Here is a 26,770-nt window from a genome sequence, read left to right as displayed (position 1 = left end):
GTTTGAATTTATGTGTTATATTTTGCAGCAATGGAATCTGCTGATACAGGTGGAATTTTCTTCATAGAGTTTGTGGCATTTTGTCTTGTCTTATTGCTGGGCTGATGGGATTCATGGTTTTTGAAGTCTGGGATGTTTACTTTCACCTTACTAACCTTTCATAAATGGTATCTCTTGTAGGAATGATAGTAATCATCACTTGTTAACTGATTGTATTAAACCCAGTGCAAAATATATTGGGCCTCCTTGACATCAGTGTAGACACCTCCCCATTGAAATATGCTAAGGCAAGAATGCATTGCATTTTCCGTGATCAAGTGTGAAGCACATGGGTCGGAAGCTGGTAATTCTACTGTTACCTGTGCTGTAAATGTCCTGCAGGTAAAAGGCTTGAACCACACGTAGCACCCTTGCAAGGTGCTGAATGGCCTCAGTTTGCGGGATGGATCTAAAGTGAGGACATGCAATGTACATACACTAAATTCATGTTAAAAAAATTAGCGGAGGAAAAAAAGAACGCACTCCTATCTAATGCATTCACAAAGCATATCAATGGGATGGGGTACACCTAGAAATCTATTTCTAGTGGACACAGAAATCCAGGTTAGGTTAATCCTCCTCATTCTAAGTATAATTAACTAAGGGAAGACCTTTCTCTGTCAGATACTTATACAGAGTTGGTAATACTTTTGAAATATGAGCCTTGCACTGAAGTTTGTTCTTACTTATGCAATGGAGTTGTCTGGATTTTTATGATCAATTAGTTGTGTAAATTGCACACCTAGCTGTGCGTTCAAAATTCACAGAGTGAATGTGAACTAAAAATACCAAGTTATATTAATGGCTATAATGTATTAACCTCTGGCTCCATCCAAGAAAGCATTTAAGCACGTGATTAACTTTTATTACAAAAGTAGTCCCATTGACACTAATAGAACCACTTGGGTATTTAAAGTTCAATAAATTGCTTAAGTACTTTGCTGGACTGTGTCTGGAGCACTCAGCACCTTACAAGATCAAGTCATGAATGTACTAGAAGCTTGCTGGTGCTTAGTTCTAGTCAGACGCTTCATGATGCTATTTCTATTTAAATATGTTGCATCAGATTTCATTATATTCATACTGATGAACAGAAATTCATTTATTAGCAAGAACATCTAATGGATTTATGTGGATGGAAACAAATGCACAGATTTTTAAATTGACAGTTTTATCATGGCCAATCCATCCTCTCCTCCTATATGTGTAGACTACTTTTCACAATACATGAGACCCTGTACTAGGAAATTTTTACTGATTGTTTTCATGTTGCCATTTGAGTTACATTTTATGGCAGGACACTAAGGAAAATTTTTTAAAAGACCCTTAATTTGTCCTTCATTTATGCATATAAAATCACTGGTGTGCATTGGGTCCATTATCAAAATTTATTCAATGTTTCTATTATATGTCCGTTATCAGTTACACCTATACAAACTTATGGAATGCAATGGAGTTGCACAGATGTCACTTATGGGCCTATGCTGAAGAAGAAATGTGTAAATGAGGATGTAATGGGGCCTGAAGAACTTTTAGTACTGTTGTTGATGACGATGAAGTAAAATATGCAGCTTGACTTTCAAAACCCAGGTTGGCATTGCAGGGCTGGCAGTTAGGAAAAAAAATCAACATGCTTTTACTACAAACCTGGCAGATTGCAGCAGGAAATCATTATGAGTAGGGTGACCATATTTCCTTATGCTGAGTACGGGACACCTGGTAAAATTACTCGTGTTCAAGAGAGTCCAATGGCAATCAATCAAAACCATGCAACCAGCAGGAGGGCTGAAATACGGGACCATCCCTTAAAAAACAGGACATCGGGTCACCCTAATTATGAGGCAGTAAACATGGAAACCCGTGGTGCAAATTTTAACATTTTTCAGAGTGGAACCACACTTTGAGCAACGTATAAGCTGTTTGTCTTTGTAGATTAAGGTCCTGATCCTGCTTGTTACAATGTTTGAGGGAACCCCTGTGCCTGCATGGAGCTGCACTGAAATCAGTTGGGCTCTGTGTGGGTGCAGGAACACACACATTCTACTTGCAGGACTTAGATTTAGAATGCAAGCTCTGTTTAGACTGTAAACTCTTCAGGGCAGGGGCCATCTCTTTGTTATATGTTTGTACAATGTCTAGCACAATAACACTCTGGCTTCTAGGCAATACGAAAATACAATACAAAATTAATAATAATTAATATATTTTCGAAAATGATATACACCGCTACCTCAATATAACGCTACCCGATATAACATGAATACGTATATAATGTGTTTAAGCAGTGCTCCAGGGGGGCGGGGCTGCACACTCTGGTGGATCAAAGTAAATTCGATATAATGTGGTTTCACCTATAATGCAGTAGGATTTTTTTGGCTCCTGAGGACAGCGTTATATCGAGGTAGAGATGTACTGGAAATGCGAAGATAAAATCCTGCTAAGAAGTAATGGAATTTTTATGTGCATCTTCCCATACCATCTTGAAAACATTCTTCTGTAGGCTTTTAGCTGCAAGCAAGACTTTCTTGTTTTCCTTCTGTTGCATAGGAGACTTTTTAAAGTTATGAGATGTCTGTATACCAGAAGACTTTAGCCAGTATTTCTCTGGTTGTGTGTGAGTCACTTTATCTCTGTTGTAACATTTTGTGATCAGAAAATACTTTGGAACATAACTCTATAAAAGACCAAAGCAGAAATACATTTTCACCCTGCACGCTTTTAACTATCAATTAAAGATTCTGACTGTTTCTCATAAATATTCATAATTTGCCTTTTGAACCAGTAAATGCCTCTTCTGCTTACTCTCTCTGTTTTTCTGCATTCAGACAATCCAAAGAATGGCACAGTTGTGATAGGAGCAGAAGAACTATTGTAAACCCATAAAAGTACTTCATATTGTTATCTTCCTCTGTGTTTACCAGGAAATTACATCCACTTCAGTCCCAGGTGTGATGCATATTTCCTCCATGAATTCGACTCATAATGTCTTGTATGGCATTCTCTCTTGCTGTAAACTGAGACTCCCTTCATACATTTTGAATGACTTTTGGGCTAATGAAATGTATGTGGTTCTCTCATGAATAATAAACATGTTCAGTATCAATAAAAGGCATTCGTCTGAGCACCACAGACGCTAAGGCGAGCACTTAAACATCTTCTGAAAAAAGAAAATATTCAGATTGCATTACAAGTGGTGAAACTTAAACTTAAACAGTATATTTTTTTAATCATGGAGCCTTCGTTTGAAAGAGGACAAGAATTTTGTTATTGTGTTAGAGCACCCAGTAATGAAGGATTTGATGTTCTGAATCTTAATGTTAAAATTGATACTTCCTGGATTTTCCAGGATTTAGAAGACGTAGAGCATGGAAGTACAAGGGAGTCTGAAGGGGCAGTAAAAAGTGCTGAAGTGGAGACCTTGAATCTCAGAATAAAGCAGCTGGAAAAGTCAGAGCAAAAACTGAAAGACATTTTAGAGGACTACACAAAGTCAAATTCTGTACTAGGAAACAGGTAAATACATTTTTTGTATTTTAGATTTTAAAGTATGTTAAATATGTGCTTTTTCTATTGGATGTCATAATATAGCTTAACAGTTCTAGAACGAATGAAAACATGGATTCCAGACTGACTGAATTATCAGATTATAATTCTAATGATCAAAATCTGTCATTTTATTACATAATTCAAACATTCAAGACCACTGGACTTGGTAACATAGTGTTTATTTCTTCCTCTTTTCAAAGTGAAAAGTTTATTTTGGAATCAAATAATGGTTGATGTCAATTATGTGTCCATTTGTAATTTTGCTTTGTATTGTCAAACAAAATCAGTAACAGTATTGCTCAAACAAATGACTCCATTAATCATCAGTTGCCCTGGGTGAATGGTTCTTGATGCATGGCAATAGTGCTATTCAAAGCAAAGCTAGATGAGATAGAAGATATATGGGTAGGTTCGAAAGGACGTTCAAAGATCACACAAATAAAGACAGTCTGTGGCCTGAAGATCTTGCAGGATGCACAGAGAAATCTAGAGGAGGGCAGGACTTTGTAAGGTTGTTTGTTTGAGAAGTGAGTGTATAGTTATTTTAAACATATGCTTTGTGGAAGAAGTGGGGTTTCCAAGAGAGACTTGCATAACAAGAGGCTGGTGACTTGGCATATTAGATTAGAAAGGGCCCTTCACTCCTAGAAGACTATATGGTAAAACGTATGGAGATGGGATTGAGAAGAGGAGAGGAATGTGGGAGGACATATGTCCATCATTGTGGGAGGACATAACAAGGAGACAAAATCTAAGGTAGGATACAGGCTGGCGGAAGATGAGGTGGGTATCGGTGAGGCTGGCGAAAAAGAGGTTGTGCTATTTTTAAGACAGGAGATGATCAGAGACTAGAAAAGCATTTTTGCCCATAAGTCAGAGGAAGATTTGGGTTTTAGAAGTGTTTAGAATGTGGAGAAGATTTGAATATGGTCTGTTTGAGAGGGAGGAGTCTAAGCTGGCTCCCATGTTGTGAGCTTAGGCTACAGAGAGTTTACTAACAAGGAAAGGAACATATTTTGTGCTAAATCTCAGTTTTATTGCCAAAAGCCAAAGCAGATGGGTATAAGTCATAGCAAGCTTTAATGTCCAGCATGAAAGATATGTTACAAGAGATGTTACATGGCAGTATGTCTTGCATTAAGCCAGCATAACTCATGGTGGGGTACTTCCTATTGGTTCTCTAAACAGGAGGAATATATGATGTTACTGTTGCTGATGGTAACATTTACATTCACCAGTCATGGGTCTAGCAGAATCCTGGTGTCAGATAACCATGTCTCTTTTGGCTACAAAGTATGCCCAGTTATGGTAGGTGTCCATTTTGTATGCCACAACGGGCTGCCATAAACCACTAATGAAATGCTTCTGTTTGCTTATGCATTTCAAACCGCAAGTATCCTTTCCTCCTTGTGCATCTCTGCATCCCAGAGAAAGATTAAATGTAGATATTTACAATTAAGTAGAGCCCATAAAGGCCTTTGAGATTTTCCAGTGAAATGTGCTACATGCATGCAAACACTATTTATAATTAATTGTTAATTAGTTATCAATGATCAGTTATTAACTATCCATTATCAGTGAAGTAGTGTTAATTACTATTATTGTTGCAAGAGAAAAAGAGTGTAAATAGAGAATTGATGATAGATTATTCTCTTGAAACAATATTGTGGGTATTGATTCAGAAGCAATCCTATTTTTCAATGATGTAGAGCAAAGGAGCTGGAACGGTCACAGAAGAAACTTTTCGAAACAGTTGACCAACTGAATGCAAAGCTACAGCAGGTAGAAAATGCAAACCTACGTGTTAAAGGGAAGCTCCGAAACCTTCAGGTGGAACTGACAGATTTGGTAAGTTGGATATTGTTTAAATGAAATGCTTTCGCTTATCTCCATGTGAATGACTTGCAAATCAATCTGTAATAACTGAGCTGATTAATGATGGCTAAATTAGAGGGCAAATGGGTTAACTGACTCTTATGATTATATACATTCTGATTTATATATTTCATTGCGCCTCTTCCCTCCACATATGTCGATTGTAAGCTTTTTGGGACTGAAACTGTTTTTTCACATGTGTTTGAAGAGCACCTAGTTCAGGGGTCTCAAACTCAATTTACCTTAAAGCCAGTGCAGTCCTCAAATACTCCCAGTGGGCCAATAATGTCACTCATACCTCCCAGAACCTGCCTCCCACAACTCCGCCCCCCCACTTGCCTAAGGCTTTGGGAGGGAGTTTGAGTGGGGGAGGAGGTCTGGGGTAGGGGATTGGGGTCTGGGGTACAGGCTCTGGGAGGGAGTTTGGATGCAGAAGGGGTGAGAGGTTGGGCTCTAGGAGGGAGTTTGAGTGGGGGAGGGGGTCTGGGGTGCAGGCTCTGGGATGGAGTTTGGGTGCTGGGTACAGGTTCTGGGCTGGGGCAGATGGTGGGGGTGCAGGATCTGGGACGGGGGAGGGGTGCTGGAGGGAGTTTGGGGTTGAGGGGTGTGTGGTGAGGGGGTGCAGGCTCTGGGAGAGAGTTTGGAGGTGGGAGGGGGTATGTGGGGAGGGGGGATGCTGCACTTGCCTGGGGCTGCAAGGCGGGGAAGGCTGGGGGGCCTCCGTGCACTGCTGCCCTCAGGCACCACCCCCACAGCTTCTCATTGGCCACAGGGACACTAGGGCTGGGGGCTGCGCTGCCGGTGGTGGATGGGGCCCCAGGCCATTTTAAATCGCCCGGGGGACGCATGTAGGGTGGAGCTCCCGGGGGTGGCAGGCAGGGTCAAGGGAGAGACTCAGCTCCAAAATTGCTGGAGCCCTGCAGGCCACATTGGGGAGGTTCTCGGGCTGCAGGTGGCCTGTGGGCAGGGACTTTGGTGGTGGCTGAAGCGACAAGGTAATGGGCCAAATTCTGCTCTGACCTCCACATGATATAATCCTATTGATTTCTGAAAAATTTTTGTTCATATTATTCCTGGGCTTTGGCCATATGATGGTTCAGAAGAGATGGGCAAAATTATTGCTCAATTAAGAAAAGGAAAAAATATTGTGAAAAGAGATTCTGAATCATAGACGTGTGCCTATTGTTGTTTTCATTCCCATACTAATCCCTGAAACTTGCAGGTTCAAAAACAAGAAAAGGCAGAAAGAAATCAAAAAGAAAAGCTATGGCGACTTCAGGACCAGCTGAAGACAAAAGAGGATGAAGTAAAGAGTCAGTCAGCATATTTCGAGCACTACAAACAAAAGCAAAAGCAGAAGACAGCAGTGTTGAGAGAACGGGAGTTGTCCCTTCAGGGTCATGTGTCCAGGCTGGAAAAGGAAGTCCTAGATCTCAATGCCACTACAGCTTTTCTGTTCTCTGAGCTAGGAGAGGGAACTGTACAATTTCTCCGATGCAAACTGGAAGCAGCATTCAGTGGAATTCAGGGATCTTTACACTTTGATGTGAATATAACTAAAATAAAAACTCTCATTGAAGATGTGGATCATTACATGAAAAGCCACCTACAGACACTGCAGCAAAATCTGAAGAGGTTACAGGAAAAAGAAGAAGGTAATAATAGAGAACAAGCAGACCTACTAACTAAACTTCAGCACTCCCAGGACAATGAAGACTTCCTGACAAGGAAATTCGAGGAGTCTTGCTGTCGTGTTTATGAGCTGAAATTGTCTGAGATCGGCCTTCAGGAACGAGTGGAGGAACTTATGGAAGAAAACAGCACGTTAAAGGACAAACTGGGAGCAAAGTTACCAAAAGAAGCAGAAAAGGAGCTATTGCCTGCAAGAATGGAAAATGGAGAAAATAAAGCTGTAAGTGGTAACTGGGTAAGTGAATGTAATACAGAATGTGATTAACTTTTACTTTTATGCTCAATAGGGAGCGGTGTGAAAGAGAGCCCCACATGTTTAAGAATTACCTCACTGCGTGTGTCTCTTGACAGTTCTGGGCTGACGGGATGAATGGTTATCATCTGCTTGAGTGGGAAGCATCACTCTTCTGCTCACTGCTGCAACTTTGGGCCCTGAAGTAATATTTTACATCATTTGTTGACTTCTGCTTTTACAAGGGAGAGTAAAAGGCAGAGAAACTTGAAAGCCAATATGTTGCGTCCTTGGTACATTGTTAGAGGGGCAGAGAGGCACTCAGACATGAACAATTAAGTGTGCTGTGGAGGGACTGTTTATTTAAAGTATCAGAGGGGTAGCTGTGTTAGTCTGGATCTGTAAAAGCAGCAAAGAGTCCTGTGGCACCTTATAGACTAATAGACGTATTGGAGCATGAGCTTTCGTGGGTGAATACCCACTTTGTCAGATGCATGCTCCAATACATCTGTTAGTCTATAAGGTGCCACAGGATTCTTTGCTGTTTATTTAAAGTAGGTAGAGAAAGGAAGTCTGTATGGCTGAGACGGAGAATGCATGTTTCACAGTTCAGGGCAACTGCACCTGTTCTCCCACTCTGTGGTACAGCCTCCCTGGCTGTCACATCTCATAGGTAGAGATTCACATCTCTCTCTCCCTTCTGAATGGAGTATCTCCAGGCTGAACAGTTCCTTACCCTCACTATGTTACTCCAGCAAAAGACAGGCTTCTAAGCAAGCTTCTTTTGCCTTCTTTTCAGAGACTAATACCAGCGTGATTGCCCACAGTTATAAGTTACCGTCCAGAACTTCCTGTGCAAGTCTATTTTATTCTTAAGGTAAAAGCACTACAGAGAAACCATACTGAAAATAATAAAAGAACTTACTTACCAGACGTCACACCAACTCTAATACGGAAGGAATAATCCTTCAAAACCCAATCCAAGGGGTTTCTTTGTAGTTTCAAGTTAATCTTCAGGTCAGAACAGCACACTCATTACATATTTAGTCTGCCTTTCCTACAATTTTGGGGTCTCTAATTTGGAGTTTCCAGGATCAGGTAATTAACAGATAATTGTTTTCTCTCTCCCGGAGGTAGCTTCAAAAGGATGCATTTGAAGTGTGTTATTTGCCCTCCCCTGACCCTCAGATATTTTCTAGGAAATCCACTATACACATATTGTCCCCAGTAGTTCTTTGAGGTTCCTCATGTCTCCCAGAGATTATATTAATTCTGTCTTCCAGCTAAGGAAGTTCCATGCAAGTCCATGATAGTACATAAACATTTGCATTTTTAATACAACAAACTTAATTTAATAAGGTAGGATTTTGTCAGTCTGTCACAGCATGTTTGAAAATTGAGTCAGGAAAAAATATCTGTAAAGCTGTTAAGGTCTGAGCTTTGGTTTTCTGTTAGTGTTGGTCACAAAAGTTAAAGCTGCCTAAGAAACAGGAAGCCCATCTCTTTCTCCAGCTTTTTAAAATATAATGCAGGGTGTATAAAAGGAGAACTTGAAGGACAATTTTGTTGCCTTATCTCTGGGCTAACAACGAGGGTGCCTTCATGGCTTTATTAGTAAGAAATAATAATGCTCAATTTTCTTCTTCCTTTGAAGTACACCTGTACCCCAATATAATATGACCCGATATAACATGAATTCGGATATAATGCGGTAAAGCAGCGCTTTGGGGAGGCGGGGCTGCGTACTCTGGCTGATCAAAGCAAGTTTGATATAACGCAGTTTCACCTATAACGCAGTAAGATTTTTTGGCACTCGAGGACAGCGTTATATCGGGGTAGAGGTGTACCACCTTTGTAGTGTGTGCCTGAGAAGAGGTTAACTTGCCCTTGCACCTACTGCAGGATAATGAGATTTATCTTGTCCTATGGTTACTCTAGTCAGCTGATAAATTTCACAAAAAAATTCCGACTTCTCAGCATTCAGTAGAACAGTGACTTGTTTGAGGCAATTGAATTTGTTGACTCTCTCCCTAACAATCTGCCAAAGCTTTGTTCTACCTTTCAAAGGCTTCAGTGAGCCCACTGTTCATTTAGGACCAGATCCTGCCATCCCTATTGAGGCAGAAACTCTCACAGAAGTCCAGTGTTTTCCAAGTATTGAAGCCACTAGGAGTTTTGCCTGAATAAGGAGTTGGAGGACAATACTTACCTTTACATAACTATGGTGCTGTTAGGCTAATAAGAACAGTTAGGGACATAACTAAAGAAGAGAGTGAAGTCTATTTACTGTGGAGATGTGCCTCACATTGGAAAGGGGCAAAGTGGGCTCTTTTCTTTGTGCCAGTGCAAGTTATCACTTGCCAAGAAGTCTTGTGGAAACAGTGACATCCAATTACTAGAGGCTGACGTGGTATATTGTGTAAAATCTCATCTCACACCGAGTATCTAAAGAAGCAATGTGCCGTAACACTACTATATTTGGGTGTGATGGTGTTTGAACTTATAACACGGGAATTTAATTATCTTGCAGGTTAGCCCTGCACACCAATTATCTCTTGGGCAGGCTTCAGATACTCCAGGCTTTTTAACATTTGAAGTTTTTAAAAGATATGGGTTTTTTTTGAAAGTGCACTTTGTTATACATTGTTAGCTGGGCTTCATTGAAACATATTTATTAATATTTATATCACATACACACCTAAAGGCTCCAGCTGAGACTAGGACCATATTGTGCTATAGTACACATGTTAAGGAGCAATTTTTGGCCTGGAGAATTTGCTCTCTAAATAGATAAGGCAGATAAAGGTCCAGATAAAGGAAGTATTTATTCTCTCTATTTTACAGAAGGGAAACCAAGAGGATAGTTGACTTGCCCAAGGTCACACACATGAATCAAATCCAAATCTTCTGAGTCCCACTCCAGTGCCTTAACTACAAGACCATTTTCCCTCTCATATTAATAACTTCTTTTTGACAGGCTTTTGATTGGGACTAATAGGGGAGGGATAGCTCAGTGGCTTGAGCATTGGCCTACTAAACCCAGGGTTGTGAGCTGATCCTTGAGGGGGGTCACTTAGGGATCTGGGCAAAAATCAGTACTTGGTCCTGCTAGTGAAGGCAGGGGGCTGGACTTGATGACCTTCCAGTTCTATGAGGTAGGTATATCTCCATATATTATAATATATAGCCTTGTATTATAGGAAGATGTCAAGGAACAGAACTATTGGTATCCTTCAGTGTGCAAATTGTCCCTAAATACATTGATTGATTGATTTACACAGCATATTTCTTTCTGTTTGATAGACGGTTGAATCCCTTAAATGCCATGTCAAACAGCAACAACAGCACTACATGTAATTTTCTGGATTGGTGGTTATATTTTTTCTCTTTTGTAAAACATTAATGAGAAGTATTCTAGCATGAAATGTTACTTTAGGATACTGAGGCACAGCTTTAAGCTGTGTATAGTAAAAGGAGGAGGGAGACCTCCAGTGGTATATTGTAGTACTGCTGAGGGTTTTTTCCCCCTGTATTTCAGTAGGGTTGACTGATCTTCTCATTGCACTGGTCTTGTAGTATCCAAGACAGAGAACTTGCAAAGTGTCATGATTTACATGTTAATCTCATTAGTGTCCCATCATTACTGTAAAATGACGAACAGTATGAAATATAAAAAGGAGGATTTTAAAGTTTGGTAACTTTTCTGCCAGTCCATGCGATTAATCATTATTTAATACTTGTTATTGAAGCAATGAATGGGAACATTTGACTGTTCTCCACTCAGAAAGGAAATGTGCCTACATACATATATCATCGTAAGGCATAAAGGATGGTAAAGCTATCAGTAAAAGCATCAAGCAATAGGAATGTCTACAATGCTTGAAAGCTAGTTAGTTGCTAAACGGCTTCATGCAATATTACTGAATTAGGCTCTGGTCCTGCAGTGAGCTCCATGTGGGTCCAGGTTGTAATCACGCAAAGCTCATTGAAAGGTCTGGATTCTTATGGCGCACTCTCAGAGATATGAGCAGGGCACTGAGCTCAGCTCGGCTGCGTTTTCCCCAGTGTGCACATGAACAACAAATTTTTGACAGGCAACTGACTGAAAACATCAGTTCCTTTGTTAATTAGGTATTCACAAGAAATAAAGATCAGAGCCCAGGTGAATGGATGGAATGAGGGAGAAGGATGTGGGAGGGGACAGCTGAATTGATTTGGTAGGCAGTGTAATTCCATAATATATATTTTCATGTAACAATCTATGGTGTCACAGCATTTTCTATTATATCACTGCTGTGAAGCCATCTTATCTTTTGGATTATTTCCTTATAAAGTATGGACAATGTGACACTGCCTAGGGGTGTTTAGACATGAAAAGTCACCCTGAAATTTAGAAAAACAAGGTTTAATTTTTAAAACAAGGTTGTCTGATGTATTTTTGTGAATTTACCAAATAACTTCAAAATTCCTGCATTGTCACACACATCTGCGAACACTTCTGTTCTGAAATGAATGGAAATTTCTGTGTTTCAATACCTATCTCCTGTGCAAGTCCTTTAAATGGATCTCCTCTGCTGTTGTACTCTGCCACGAGGGGTGCATGATCCGAAAGGCACAATTCCTTCTATGCTCTCCTTCCTCCCTAGGGTTAGTAATTTGCTACTGGTTTACCACCTCAGCTGCACTAGTACAATTGCTGTCATCTCAGCTGACACCAGGGACCTCCAAGTTAAATGCATAATTAAATAGTTTCTTACATCTAGGAAAGGGAAGAATGGTCTTTGTGGTCTTTACAGGACTGTGAGTCACAGAACTGGGTTCTACTCCCAACTCCTTCAAACTATTGCTATGAACTTGGGCAAGTCCCTTAGCTGCCATGTGCCATAGTTTCCCCATGCATAAAATCAGGCTAATACCAACCTCCACTTTCTTTGCACATTTATAAAGCATGCCGAAAACATTAGCTGGAAGGTGCTATAGAAAAGAAAATATTTATTGTTACAAAGTGTGATTGGTTGGGAAGGAGAACTTGGGATTGGGAAAAAAATGTAAGGAACACAATAAAGAAAATTGTGCAGCAGTTTGTGATATATTACTAAAACTTATAGTTTTATTATACTATTTTTTTCCTTTCCCCATTTTTCCCCCATTAAGAATGCTGACCTATTTTTCCAGGATGAGCAGCTAACTCTGAAGAGGGAGGCAGTCTTGGATCCAGTCAGAAACAAAGCTAGTCAAACTCCATCTTTTCTACAACATACCAAACAGTCTCATACAACAGCAAGTAGGAATTCTGTTTTATTTCATATGCACTACTAGTTATGGAAGTGTTTCATTAAGGGGTGCATATGTATGTGTCTAAGGGGATGTTTGGATTTATCAGATGTATGTGGTCTGCTGCCGTGCTATTGTGAACTCTGATCCCAACATATCTCATAAGCTGAAGAGAGTTGGGCTTTGGTAGTACTTGAATGTGAGACCTCTGAAGAAAAGCCTAGGAGCTGCAAGAAATTGTAGAGGTGATTCATTACGAGACACGTCTCCCTGTAAGTCACTACTGAACCAATGTTGCAGTGTAGTATTTGTGTGTGCTGTGTGACTGGAGGAATTGTCTTTCAGATCAGCTACAAAACCAACGTCTTGATCACTTGGATCTCAAAAGAGCTCAGCATTCACCCAGCTGTTCCCATTGGAGTCAATAGGATTTTTTCAGTTGATTTCAATGGAAGCAAATGTAGGCCGTTTTTGAAAATCGCATCTATAACTTCTCTGTACTATCTATAAAATGTGGATAGCACTTAACCTCCTTTTATAAAGCACTTTGCGATTTGTGGATGAAAAACCCTACATAAGAACTTATTACTATTACAGTACAACCTCAGTTTTTACAAACATCAATCTTATAAATGCCGGTTATACAAACCATTTTTCTAGATGAAAGAAAAATCACATAATGAAAGTTATATTGATAATAAACAAGTTGACATCCCTTCTCATTCTCATGCCTCCAGTGCATTGAAAATTACTTTGCACTCATTTGAAGGACAAAAAGAAAGTGTACCATACTGCAACATACTTATCGTACCTACTGTAATTTTGTGATGTCCAATTTTATGAAAGTTTCGATTTTATGTACTCCTCAATTCCCAACTAGTTTGTGAAAAAGGGGTTATATTGTAAATATTATTAATTAGTATATGTTGTTATCAAATCACAGTGTTCATCTGCCCATCAAAATGTGTGTGATTAATCGCATATCATATTGGTTTTGCATGTATAGAGCTTACAATATTTTTCATTCTCCTGCTTCATGCCAGATTTTTTGTTACTTGGCTTACGTCATTCAGCAGCCTTACACCTTTTCAAATGCTCTATCGTAACAGAGATAGCATCAGAATGTGGCTATGGCTGGCTTAATAATGTGGAGGGGTTGCCAAAGGAACTTCTCATACCATTTTTAGAGCACAGCTCCAGTGCCTTGGTGCAAATTGTTGAAGAACCCAGGCTAGCTGACGCTGAACAGGTGAGAAGAAAGTTGTTGCTATTTTTTGCTAACTTTGCAAGCACAGCATTATCTTTGACTCACAAGATAAATAAGGAGCAGACAGAGTGAATTTAGGAATTAGTATACAAGTATGTCTTCTAGAACAAGCTGTCAAAATTTTGCTCTAAGGTGAAGACAGATCTACCGAGAAAATTACTATTTACATGTTGGTATTTTCCCCTTACAGACATTATTACTATGCATATATAACACAGAGATTTTCTGTTTGTATAATAAAATAATGAATTCCAGCTCTTGGATCTCCACTGTGGATCCTGATGACATATTCTGTGTTCAGGGTAAAGTCTTGGCTCCATTGAAGTCAATGGAAGTTTTGCTATTGACTTCAGTGGAGCCATTGAAGTCAATGGAAGTTTTGCTATTGACTTCAATGGAGCCAGGATTTCACCTTCAATGGCAGTGAGAACCCCACATAATGTTCAAGTGCAGAATAGGCAATAGAGAGCGACAGTGAATATGGAAGGGTAGCTTTTTATCCTAAGTACTTACGTTATGTCCTTGCTTAGAAAGAGAAAAGTTACTTTGATAAAACCTTGGGGATTGTAGTGTTGTACTTAGCATATTATGAAAATCAGTGGACAATTCACACAGCATTTGATAACAAATATTGCTCTTACAGTGCAGTAAGGCTGTCTGTTCTGTCCAGCGATTGGAGAGTGATCATCATTGCAGTGTTTCTAGTCAACAGGGAGTTATACTCATGATAGTGAGTTCACTCATGCAGTCAGTTCTTACAGGCATAGTACTAATGTTACCTAGGACACCAGAGGGATATATATATATATATATGAAAATATATGTATTTGCATTTTAATACCACAGTTTCTTGTTTTTATAACAATGTGTATAGTGAGAACAATCCTAAAGATATGAAACTGACTCCTGGAAAACAACTATTTACTGTGGGGTAGACAAAACGTAGTCAGCAAACAGTCATTTTCCTTTGCACTAATTACACTTTAAAGTAGCCATACTGATCATTATTTTATCTGAGTACTTCACAAACGTTAATGTGTTAATCATCACAATATCCGTAGTATTATCCCCATTTTACAGATGCGGAACTGAAGCACAGAAAAGATTAAGGCGAAAAGTAGCCACTAATTTTGGGTACCCAATTTAAGACTCCTAGAGTCTGATTTTGCAGAGTACCTAGCATTATCTAGCACTTTATATGTTCAAAGCACAGCTCCCATTGACTTCACTTGCAGCTATGAATTCAGCACTTCAGGACCCAGAGGTGTAAGGATGCAGGAACTCTAATGTGGGTCTGCAGAGCCTGGTAGACTGATGGTCTCACAGTGCCACAGGGAGACCATGCAGAGCCACACCCAGGGAGCACTGTGGAGAATAGGAGCCACTGGAAGTACTGCCCAAGGCAGCTAGAGTGACAGTAGCTGTGGCCCTCTGATTGGCCGACCACTCATTTAAGCAAGGAGGGTGTCCTAGGAAGTTGTTTGGGCAATAACACAGACTTCGGGCCTCCTGGTTCTCCAGACCTCACCTCGTATCTTGATTGCTGGCCTCTGATCCCAGCCTGACTCCGATCTTGACTCTTGCATCCTGACTATAGCCTGGTACTACCTCTGATTTACAGTATCCAACCCCAGTCTGACTTTGACCCCAACTCTTGCCACTGTCCCTGATGTGTGAACTCCAGCCCAGCTATGACTGCTAGGTCAGACTACCTATGCCCTGGTCCCATACACCGGGGTCTCCAGTTGGATGGTCAGAAAAAGAGGACCAGACAATCAGTGATCGCCTGTGAAAAATGTGGTTTAAGTGACTTGATTAGCATAATATACAAACTCTGTGGCAGAGGCAGGAATAGAATCTAATTCTCTAGGAAACCATTCAACTGCCTTAATCCTGGGACTATCCTTTCTCTTCCTGCAATTTCCCACCTCATTCATTGCACAACTTTCTCCTTCTGCAACAAATGAGGGGAATTCCTATAGTTAATCAGCCCTCATTTATTCCCAGAACAGGTCTATCCTGTACCCTGAATGAGGCAGGGATCCTATGGAAAAAATAATATGTAATCATGTAATTAAATACTGTATCATAATGCAGACACACGAGGAGGCTGAAACAGTTGCAGAAAAGAGTTCTCTTGTGGGCTGAAATACATTGGTCAAATTTCAATTGTTGGGTTTATCGTGTGGGTGCTGGGTGATGTTGTGGCCTATGATACTCAGAAGGTCATATTAGGTGATCTAGTGGTCCCTTCGGGCCTTAAACTCTGACTCCTGACTTTTGAGTTGTCCTGATCATGTGCAAACTAAGATTTTTTTAAAGACACATCCCTGACACAAAGGGCACCCATCTGTGCACTTTCAAGTCCCTGCTCCAAAGCATGGGGGCATTAGAGCTTCTCAAAGAAAAGTTTTCCATAATTGTTTTTAGAGGAAAAGCATATGTGTTTTTCCCTTGCCAAATTCTCAGAAATGGTGAACTGTTTTGGTTGAAACTTTCAAGAATAATTCAGCCTGAGGCAGATACCCAGCATAGAAAATTTCAGTCTAAAATAAGTTTTGGAATGAAGCAACTGAAAACGGGGTCTTATCATAGGAAGTGTCAGCCTTCCCTCTAATACTATCCCTATGGGTTTTATTCAAGGACTTCTTTAAAGACAAACAATTTACAAATATAATTACTATTATTTCCTCCATTGTTAGAAGACTCTTGCCTTGATGGGTCAGTGACTATGCTGTACCTTTTTAGCGCAGGTTTCATGTGGATTTTGTGAGTTTTGTGCTTATGAAAAGTATCACATTGACAGCTCTGGAGGCAGAAGAGAAAGGCTTTCAGAAGTCTACTCTCCACAGAACGTGAACAGACATCTCCAGACTTGGCGGGGATCCCTTAGAGGTTCAACTCCTTGTCCATTCAAGACTCTTTGTCTTTACTGAGTCTGCAGACAAGGATATCAGTTTTTGACAGTTGTGGTAACAGATGTGATTCAGATGCTTGTGCTGAAATTCTGGCCCCTTTGAAGGCAATGGAAGTTTTGCTATTGACTTCAATGGAGTCAGGATTTCACCCGTGTTCACTAGTGACAACAAACTTGCATCACATTGGCTACCCAACAGCTTCACAAGGATGTCAACTTTCATTCTTTACCAGCCTGGGCTAGATTAAACTAGCAGCCAAGAAGGGAAAAGCTCTATCTCATTACAATTCTCTAGGTTCTCCAGCTTCCCGTGTTAAGGAAGTTTACATGGCAAAGGATTTTTTTGCATTCAATAATATATGCGAAATATATAATAATATTACTGAGGGTTCAATTACTTTATTGATAAGAGGTCTGTTAACTGGGCTCAATTAATTAATTAGTTTATTAATTAAAGACGGATAACCACAATACAGAAAGGTTAATACATTACCAGTCTGGAACAGAGCCTTGCAGCAGGTATATCATTACTCTGTTCCAAATTATGAACTCAGTTCTGTCCATATTTATATTGCCCTCGTTTATGACAGAAAATTTCACAGATTCCACAGACCTCACACACCCTTTTTTTTAAATCTGTGTTTTATATATAACATTCCAGATGTGAGTAGACCATAGAGACATTTACACTAACTGTACCTAGCACACAATTCCTATTTGGCAAATCTTAACAGCACATACATCTTGTTTCTGATAATTCTACACATATAAAGAACAGAGGTTACCACACTTTAACTACTAGTAGATTTCCACAAGAAAGCTTAGCTTGAGTATAAGACATTCAGAGATTATATGATATTGGCTAACAATATATATGTATTAAAATGTTTCAAGATGGTCAAGTCAAAAGGCAAGTATATATGAAATAGCAATATGGCAACTTTCCTTATAGCTTATGTTTTTCAATTTGAGACACTTTCTCTTCTTTATTACCAGGTCATACTTGGTGCACAAAAATCAGCTGGTGCTTCTCTGTTGTTTGGATGTACTCCAAGACAGCTTAAAAACAGACAGCTAATCTTATCTTGCTCTGAGAGACTAAGCACTGATGGGAGAAGTAAGAGGACCAAAGAAAAAGAATATTTCTTTCTCTTAAAGGAACAATCTATAAATCAACCAGCTAATCCTTCGCCTGTCTTCACGGTTGCCACTTTGATTGAGCCTCAGTTTGTCTTGCTAGAACCTGAAATCCACAGAGTCTTATGTGTTAGATCAGAATCTGTTTTCCCAGTGATCAAAATGCTGAATTTGAATTACAACCAGACATATCACAATAACTTTTGTCTTTCTAATGGTGTCTTGCATGTTGTGAAAGGAGTTTCTTCTGGTAAAGATTCTGAAGCTCTAAAAGAAAAGGTTGCTAACACTGAGACTGAAATTTTCAAACTCCAGGTTGAAAAAGATTATATGGAAAAATGTTTGCAAAATAAAAAAGCTATACAGAAAAGCACAGATGAAAAGAAAAACTCAAATAAAGAAATAAATGATGGAAAAAATCAAAGTAGAAATGGTCCAGAGAAATCTCAGCGAGACGAAAAAAGGGATGAGAAAGCACAAATCAGAACAATAACTTGCATTTCTGAAAAAGCCAACAAAGCTGCACATGCTGAAACTGCGGCGCAAGAAGCAGAACCAACATTTCATACAGCAAGCATTCCAGGTGACCAAAACATGTCTGTCCTACACAAGGAATTAGAGGGATATCCCCAAGAGAACTCTGAACTTAAGGATGAACATGGAAAACATTTAGCAATCTGTACTTTTGATGAAGTGAACAGAAAATGCCTAGAAAATAACATTTTTGTGACACAAGAGAAGGGTAAACAACCTGAGAATCTAACTGACCAAATAAAAGTGTGTGTACAAAAAAGGGTTGAACTGAAAGAAAAGAGAGAGCAATGTTTGAAACTGTATGAACGAGAAGATGAGGATAAGTCATCATGCAAACAAATGACTTGTCAGATAGAGGAATATAGTAAATGCTCTCAAAAACTATCTGCACTGAAGGAAGATAAGTATATGTATCCACTGAATATATTGTCTCCTGCACAAGAGAGAAATTTATACTTAAATAAAGGGTTAGCACTAGAGGAAGAATATTCTGAACATGGCCATCTATCAGCAGCAGCAGAAGAAAACAATGAATATACCCTGGAAATAGATAAGTTAGAGAAGTTAGTGGATATATATTCTCAAAGAATATCTGCACTGATGAAAGAGAATGGGAGTTACTCACAGAAACTCCTCATGTTACAGGAAGAGAATGATAGATATTATCAGAAGATGTGTGCACTAGAAGAGGAGATAGATGCATATTCTCGAAACATATTAACAGTACATGAAATTGATGTTGACTCTTCCCAAAAGTTATTAGCCAAGGAGGAAATATATGGTAAATGTTATAACAGTGTTTCAAAAGAAAAGAATTTTAGGTGCCCAGGAGCGATTTGTGTTCTCTTGGGTGAGACTGAAATCCTTTCCAAGAACGTCTCTGACCTGGTTAAAGAGGAAGATAGAAATTCTGAAAAAGAAATACCAGTGATGGAATCAAATAAATTTCTCAAGAAAATTGTAGCTCTTGATGAAAAGAAGATTAAATATTTCCAGCTGCTTTCTGGTCTCAAAGAGGAGAGAAATAGCTTTTTCAGAGAAATAGCTAAACTATTACAAGACAAAGAAAAATATATAAGAAAAACTCATGAACTGGAAGAAGAGAGAGAGAGAAATTTACAGATAATATCTCAACTAGAAGGAGACAAAGAAACTTTATTGGGAAGTTTGAGTGAGCTGAAATGTGAACAAGATAAATACATGACAATGATTTCTGAACTGAATGAGTGCAAAACCAAATGCTACCAAACAATTTCTGATCTACAAGAGGAAAAACATATACTGAAAAATGATATGGATGGAGTCCACAGGGAAAGTTCTGAACAGCTTCTAGAATCTCGGAAAGTGATTGAGAACATTCTTCAAGAAAACAATGAACTGAAGGAAATAATGTCTGCTCTTGGAATCAGCTATGAAGAGCTGATAAAAGATAAAATTTCTGGAATGGAAGGAAAGTTGTTAAGATTGAAGCAAGAAAATAAGAGTCTACCACATAGAATGCAAGCAAAGGAAACAGAGATGGCTTCTGGTAAAATACAGACTAAAGAAAAAGGAATTCAAGTTATAGAACACTCAAACTATCTCACTAGAAAAGATAAAGAAATCTGTTTGGAAGAGGATATTGGTAGCATTAAAGGATATTGTCAAGTGGGATGTTCTAAAAACACTGAGACTTCTAAATGCCATTTTAGTAATGTTGGGATAAGTGCATTTTTGGGTGATCAAAACATTATGATCTCCAGGGTGCCCCAAAAGACTTCTGAGAGACCGGAGGTGACAAAGTTAGCCTTTGAAACAGAAGACAAAATATCAAGCAACAGTTTTTCTGAATGTTGTGTTAAAGTGCTGGAGAATATGGAACAAGAATCTGCAAAGGTAAAATGAACCCAGATGGGCCAGTTGTCAATTTTTATGATAAAAATGCATTCTTTTCACAAATGTCAGAGTTGCTAGTGTAGAAAGCCACTTTATTTACACTAGAGTTGGTTGGAAAATTTTAGCTGAAACAAATGATTTGTTAAAAACATTGATTTTTGACCAAACGAAGCATTTCAGTGTCAAAATGTCCTGCCTTTTTGACATTGTCAGAACAGAATATTTTGATTTTTTCATTTTGAAATTACTTTTTGAACTAAAAAAAATATATAAAAACAATGATTTTGACCTTTTAAAACTTGAAATTCATAATGAGACATTTCAGTTCTATCACAGCTAAGCATTTAGATCAAGCTGATTTTTTTTTTCAGAATTTTGTTTCACAGGAAATTTTGAAATTTTTTGGCTCTGTTCCATTTCAGAATGGAAATCCAGTTCCCTCCCAGCTCTTCTGTCCATGTACATATTCCATAGGAATGAAATGTTTAGGGTCCCTTAGCAGTGATGTCTTATGGCAAACTGTGAAAAATGTTCACATTTAGAAAAAAAAAGTGTGTGTTGCTCTTCATTATTTTGATTGCTAGGGATATTTGCCTGAACACAGGATCTTTGTTCCTTAATGGTTCTTCACAGAATTTGACTGCCGCTGAGGATTATCTCTAAGATCTTATTTTCATGCAAATGTTCTTAGTCATTTAAATGAAAAAATAAGAAATAAAAAACCTCCCTAGAAACTATAAACCAGCAGAATTATTTCGCCACATTGGCTCAAGTTTACCCCATTAAAATAGGAGTAAATGTACTGGTGAGTCGGGTCCAAAATGTTCTCAGATATTTTTGCGTGAAGTGTCTGTATCTCTTTAAAAAGGGAATCCAAACGATGTTGAGTTTGCCCTGAGATTCTGCAAAAGACACAGGGCTAAATCCCTACTTGCAACAGAGCAGTGCTCAGCACATCTGGAGAGAAGAGGGCAATAGAAGAAGCAAGTAGATTCCTGTCCTCGACACAACACCCACCCCACCCCAGCCTGGCTCAGGGCTTCCATTGTGTCAAGGGGCCAAGAGCAGCCGATGTACACTAGGAGAATCCTTCGCTGATTCCTTAAGGCAATCTTAAGTCTCCTTTTTGCTGTTGATTTGACCCCCAGTACACAGAGATGGAAGTACCGTACCTAGCTTACTCTTACATTTCCTAAATTAAAGCCCTCCTTTCATGAGCTGGAGATAATTCTCACACCCCTTTAGGAAGTTGTGTGTTACTTTAAATGCATGAAGGGACTTGTTTCTTTTTCTGCCCTTTATCCAGGGCAGCACCTCTGAAAGCTACAGTGCAATGCAAGAACAACTGGAAAGGTCAAAGGAAGAACTAAAAATACAACGAGGGGAATTAGAAAAGGCCAAAAAAGAGGTAATCTCCCATTTGAAGCAAATCCTTTTCTTGTTTTCGTCTCGTACTTTTCGTGTTTCCACTAGTGTTCAAAAGAATTACAAAAGGAAAAAGTCTCTGATCTAGAGAACCAACCTGTGTCTCTTTGATGCCCCCAGTTAAGTGATGACTTGCACAGTCATTCATTATTGGTCAGAATTTGAATTACAGTTGCATTCCCTTATCAGAGTCACAACAGATAGTGCTTAATAAGGAGACTCTTGCACAAAGAGTCTATCATCTAGATTCTGGGCGGAGCTGCTTTCCCCCCCTGTTAGGAAAGGTAAATATGAATGGTTGTGGTAACTTAGAAACTCTGATGATTAAGACAGTGCTAAATGCAAAGTTTCCAGTTTTCAAATAAGAAGGGTTTATTCAAGAAACAGAAACATGGAAAACCTGAGGCACACATAAAGCATTTCCTTTACCAAGGGATAAAGAGAAACAAATTGCAGTGTCCACTCACAGGCCACACAGTAACCATGAAGTTCCATATTATGGAATAATCTTCACTGAATGAGTACCCTTGCCTTTGGAAGCCTACGTTTTGGTGTGTGCAGCCATCTAATCGAATCACAATGCCAAAGATCACCCACCTAACTCCAAGTAAAGGAAACTTCTTCTTGAGTTTCATAACAGACCAACTTCAGTGTTCCTCGTCTTTTCCTGTTGCAAAACCAAACCACATTATCTATTATCTAAATGGGAATATATTTCTCCAAAGCTTGATGGCAAGTTTGCATTTCCTAGCTGGTGCAAAACAGGTGTTGGCATAAATCATTTTAGACCTGGTGCAATAACTCATAGTAACAAGCAGACATGGTGAGCAAGGGAAAGGTTAACAGTAATAAGATTGCATAGTGGCACATTTATGTATGGATAGTTCCATGAAAGTTTTATTTAAAAAAAATGTTTTAAAGATAAACTCATTTCTTTCAGGAAGAGAAGACGTGGTTGTTTTTTATGGCTTTGAATGAGTGATGCTGTTCATGCATTTGTCTGTTCAGATGGTGACCAATAACTTTTAGATTGCATGTGAAAGGACTGTCCCAGTAACTGGCTCTTTACCTGACCAACTTTGGTCCTTTGAACATTTTCTTTTATTTATGAAAGTTCAAAAAACTTCTTTTGTTAAATTAGAAGAAGGTGTAGCCTTTGTTTTCAAACAGTCAGAAGGAAGAAGACTTGAGGTCTTACATATAAGGGGGTAGCAGAATAGTCAGATGCTTAATAGCAGGGGTGACCAACCTGAGCCTGAGAAGGAGCCGGAATTTACCACCATACATTGCCAAAGAGCCACAGTAATATGTCAGCAGCCCTCTTCGGCCCCCCACTCCTAGTGCCTCCAATCCAGCGGCAGCCCCACCGATCAGCGCCTCCCCCTCCCTCCTTCAGCTGTTTTGTGGTATGCAAGAGGCTCTGGGGGGTGGGGGAGGAGCGAGGGCATGGCAGGCTATGGGGAGGGAGTGGGAAGGGGTGAGGTTGGGGCAGGGCCTGTGGCAGAACCAGGGGGTTGAGCAGTGAGCACCCCCCAGCACATTGGAAAGTTGGCACCTGTAGCTCCAGCCCCGGAGTTGGTGCCTGTACAAGGAGCAACATATTAACTTCTGAAGAGCCGCATGTGGCTCTGGAGCCACAGATTGGCCACGCCTGCTTAATAGCATGCCATCCTGCAATTACATTTTCAAAATTACAATTAATGGTGGAATCTATGATAATGCATCATGGAAATAATGCAAAAACAGACAGATTTTTTTTCCCTTTGTATTCCCCATTCCCAGTTTTTTTAATGCAACATTATCTTATTTTTTCCTGCTGATAAAATCCTACTTTTAGTTTGATTTTCACTTAAGATACTTTGAAATACTGTGTATATCAGTTTTTGAGCTTCACTCAGAGTTTTCCAGTGCATGTACTCCAGATGGATAATGTTCTTTTAGGATTTATTCCAAGGGCCTGGTTCTGTTTTGGTTGCGAGGCCAGCTTTACGTGGTCTAATTCCATTTAATTCAGTAGAGTTACATCAGTGTAAAGCTGGTGTCCGCAAGATCAGAATCATTGGTTGTAAGTACATACTGGGAAGTGATATTAAGTACTGTCTGTAATTTTATTTTTTCATTCCTTTTCTCTGGTAGGCTCAGAAGTGGTACCGAGAACTTGGCTTTGTGGAAGCAAGATATGAAGAGGTCAGAACTCAGTTGACACAGACACTCTCTGAATTACATCAACTTAAACTAGCAGATGGCGGGGAAAGGCTTAGAAAGCAGTGCTGCCAATTAATGGTATGTATGTAAGTGGAATGGAGGAAAAAAATTACTCCTTGGGGGAAGACAACTTGGATGCGGAAGATGGGTTAGTGTTCAGAATAACAGTTTTTGAAACAAGCCTGAAACTCCTAGATTTACTGGAAGCAGAGGTTCAAATCCAGGCAGGGATGATTCAACCTTTCCAAAATAGATAAATTGACCGTTGAGCAGTTTACTGTGCATATTGTAGATGACAACTTTAAAAGCAAAGTCTTTTTGCTCTGCAAGGACACTAAAGAATTCACATATTTTTTTATAACAGGGATCACCCTGCTGTCCTTGGCTAAAGTTTCCCCTTTCCTCACCATTATGCATTATGTGATGAACCCGGTTATTTGCCTGGCTGCTGTCTTCTCACTCCACAGGGGTATTTGAGTGCTGCTGCTGTTGGCATTACTACCGTTGTTCGGCCTGATCTTGGAAGGTGCTGAGTACCCACAAATCCCACTGAGATATGGATGCTCTGCATCTCTCAAGATCAGTTCTGTTATTTGGACACATTAGGTGAAATCCTGGCCCTATTGAAGTCAATGGGAGTTTTGCCATGATGCCAGCTAGGCTTTATGGAATCCTTTACATTTATATATTGAACTTTGGGGTGAATAAATACCAGTTCAGGGGAGTTGAGAAACAATCTTAAAAGGAACGATAGGAACAGCTGAACCAAATTCTGCTCTCAGTTCAACCAGCATAAATCCTGAGTAACTCCATTGACCAGTATCCTTAATTATATAGTTAAAAAAGTAAACAGCAGAAATTATATAATAAAAGTAAATGAAAATTCAAGCAAAATAAATATAAAAACAGATTTATGCAGGGACTTGATAAGAGGTTGAGGAACTAAAGTGGAGCTCAGAACATGTAGGTTCTATTTCTTGGCTCTGCCATGGTTTCCTGTTTACCTTGGGCAAGTCACTTAATTCCTCTGTGCCTCAGTCCCTCAATGGTGAGATGCAGTAGTAATTAGAGCTGATCATGCTTCCACTTTCCTCTATGAGCCAGGCTCCCTGGCAGGTCTACATCTCCCAGGATACACCACAGTCTCCCCTCTTTGTGTCACGGGACTTGTGGGAGATGTAGTCTAGGGGAGCCCAGCTCATAGAGGAGAATAGGGACACGAAGTAACTGACATTCATCTCCCATGAGGCATGTGGCATATCTGAATCTAAATAATTTGGTTTTTGTCCTTAAACCAAAACCTGTTTGGTTTTCAGGGGGTTAGTTTTTTGATGAAAGATCAAAAACTTTGAAGAAAGCAGAATTGTTTCTTGAAAACTTTCATTTAGTTGAAAATCCAATTTTCCATCCAAAACCAGTTTGGATGGAAAATTTTAAACCAGCCCTTCAAGTAATATTTCCATACTTCGCAGGCATGCCATGAAGGTAAGTTAATGTTCATGAGGTGCTCAGACAGCATTGCAACAAGTGCTATGGACAAAGTTTTAAATAAACATTTGTATTGAGGAACACCTTCAAATAAATATCACCATCAAGGCAAATCCCAAAGAGACGTAATCTCCTTGCACATTGAGTGCTACCCAGATCCATCTCTAGCTAGGTCCTTAAGACAGTCTATCTGGATGTTCAGTCTTTGTCTGTCATTTGCAATATTATCTTGCCACTGACACTTTTGGTGACCATGTGATCGCCAGCCATGTAGCAGCATTCCTTAGTAAACACACTTTCTAATTTGTTGGTCTTCTCGCCCAATAATATGTTAATGCCTGAGAAGTTGCTGAAACCAAGCCTTAAATATCTTCATTGCTGATCTTGTCCTGCTTTTATACATTTTTTTAGTGTTTGCTAATTACTGATGTTCATTTATGCAATAGCTTCCCCTTCCCCTTTCAGAGTCCCTCTCTTTGTCCAACTCAAACAAGTAGTGAGATCAAATTCTGTTCTTGGATGTACACACCCGGCTCCCACTGAGATCAAAGGGGCTACAAACATACATCTGAAGGCAGAGTTTGCTCCCTTATGATGTACGTGACACCACAATTATTTCCATGGCAAGAGTCTGTGATGCCTTAAACACAGGATATTGACTTCGCTGTCAAGATTAAACAAAAGCGGAAACTGAACTGAAAGGGAGAAAAGCTCTTATTACACTCAAACTAACTTAACAATAGCCAAGGCTCTATTGCTGAGATACGGAGTGAGTTTATTTTAATAAGTGTTCTAGTCTCAATTTGCTTCTGTTTGAATTTTCCGTTTTACAAGAAACCTTTTTATAGCCATGAAGCTCTAAATATTAATGGCTTTTTGTGCAATGTGAAGAAAGTGATCTGAATTTTCTTGGAAGAAAGTCATTCTCTTAATTAAAACAAACAAATGTAAGAGTTTTGGCATCGTGACTACCATGAGCTGCTTGTCTGGGCATATCTCCCCTGCTGATTGTAACTTGTTGGGCTGAGGATTGCAGCTGTATTTACAGTAAGTTACTATCACAGTTGCCAACTTTCATGCAGTAAATAAGCACCCTGACTTTCACAATAAGCCAAAAATCAAGCTAATCCCATTTAAAAACAAGGCCAAAACAAACCAATCCCTAAGAACCCCAACACTATGTGACTAGACACCCCCCGGCGTGCAGTCTGGAACTGTGGTGGGTTCGCTGTGCACCCCTGATTCTCTCCCCCACTTACCCCTG

General features: G+C 39.5%; 1 protein-coding gene across 1 annotated transcript in view; it reads left to right on the top strand.

The window, feature by feature from the left end:
- Nucleotides 1-3,268: 3,268 nt before the first annotated feature.
- C5H4orf50 (chromosome 5 C4orf50 homolog) overlaps nt 3,269-26,770 on the top strand; it is a 64,763-nt gene continuing 41,261 nt past the window's right edge. The window contains exons 1-8 of the mRNA XM_045018513.1: nt 3,269-3,552; nt 5,295-5,433; nt 6,683-7,387; nt 12,539-12,668; nt 13,768-13,907; nt 17,839-20,388; nt 21,695-21,796; nt 23,950-24,096. Of these exons, the coding sequence (XP_044874448.1) occupies nt 3,269-3,552; nt 5,295-5,433; nt 6,683-7,387; nt 12,539-12,668; nt 13,768-13,907; nt 17,839-20,388; nt 21,695-21,796; nt 23,950-24,096 (4,197 nt within the window). The remainder of the gene's footprint in view (nt 3,553-5,294; nt 5,434-6,682; nt 7,388-12,538; nt 12,669-13,767; nt 13,908-17,838; nt 20,389-21,694; nt 21,797-23,949; nt 24,097-26,770) is intronic.

This window comes from Mauremys mutica, chromosome 5 (assembly GCF_020497125.1).
Source record: "Mauremys mutica isolate MM-2020 ecotype Southern chromosome 5, ASM2049712v1, whole genome shotgun sequence".
Classification (NCBI taxonomy): domain Eukaryota; kingdom Metazoa; phylum Chordata; order Testudines; family Geoemydidae; genus Mauremys; species Mauremys mutica.
This window is presented reverse-complemented; position numbering and strand designations above follow the sequence as displayed.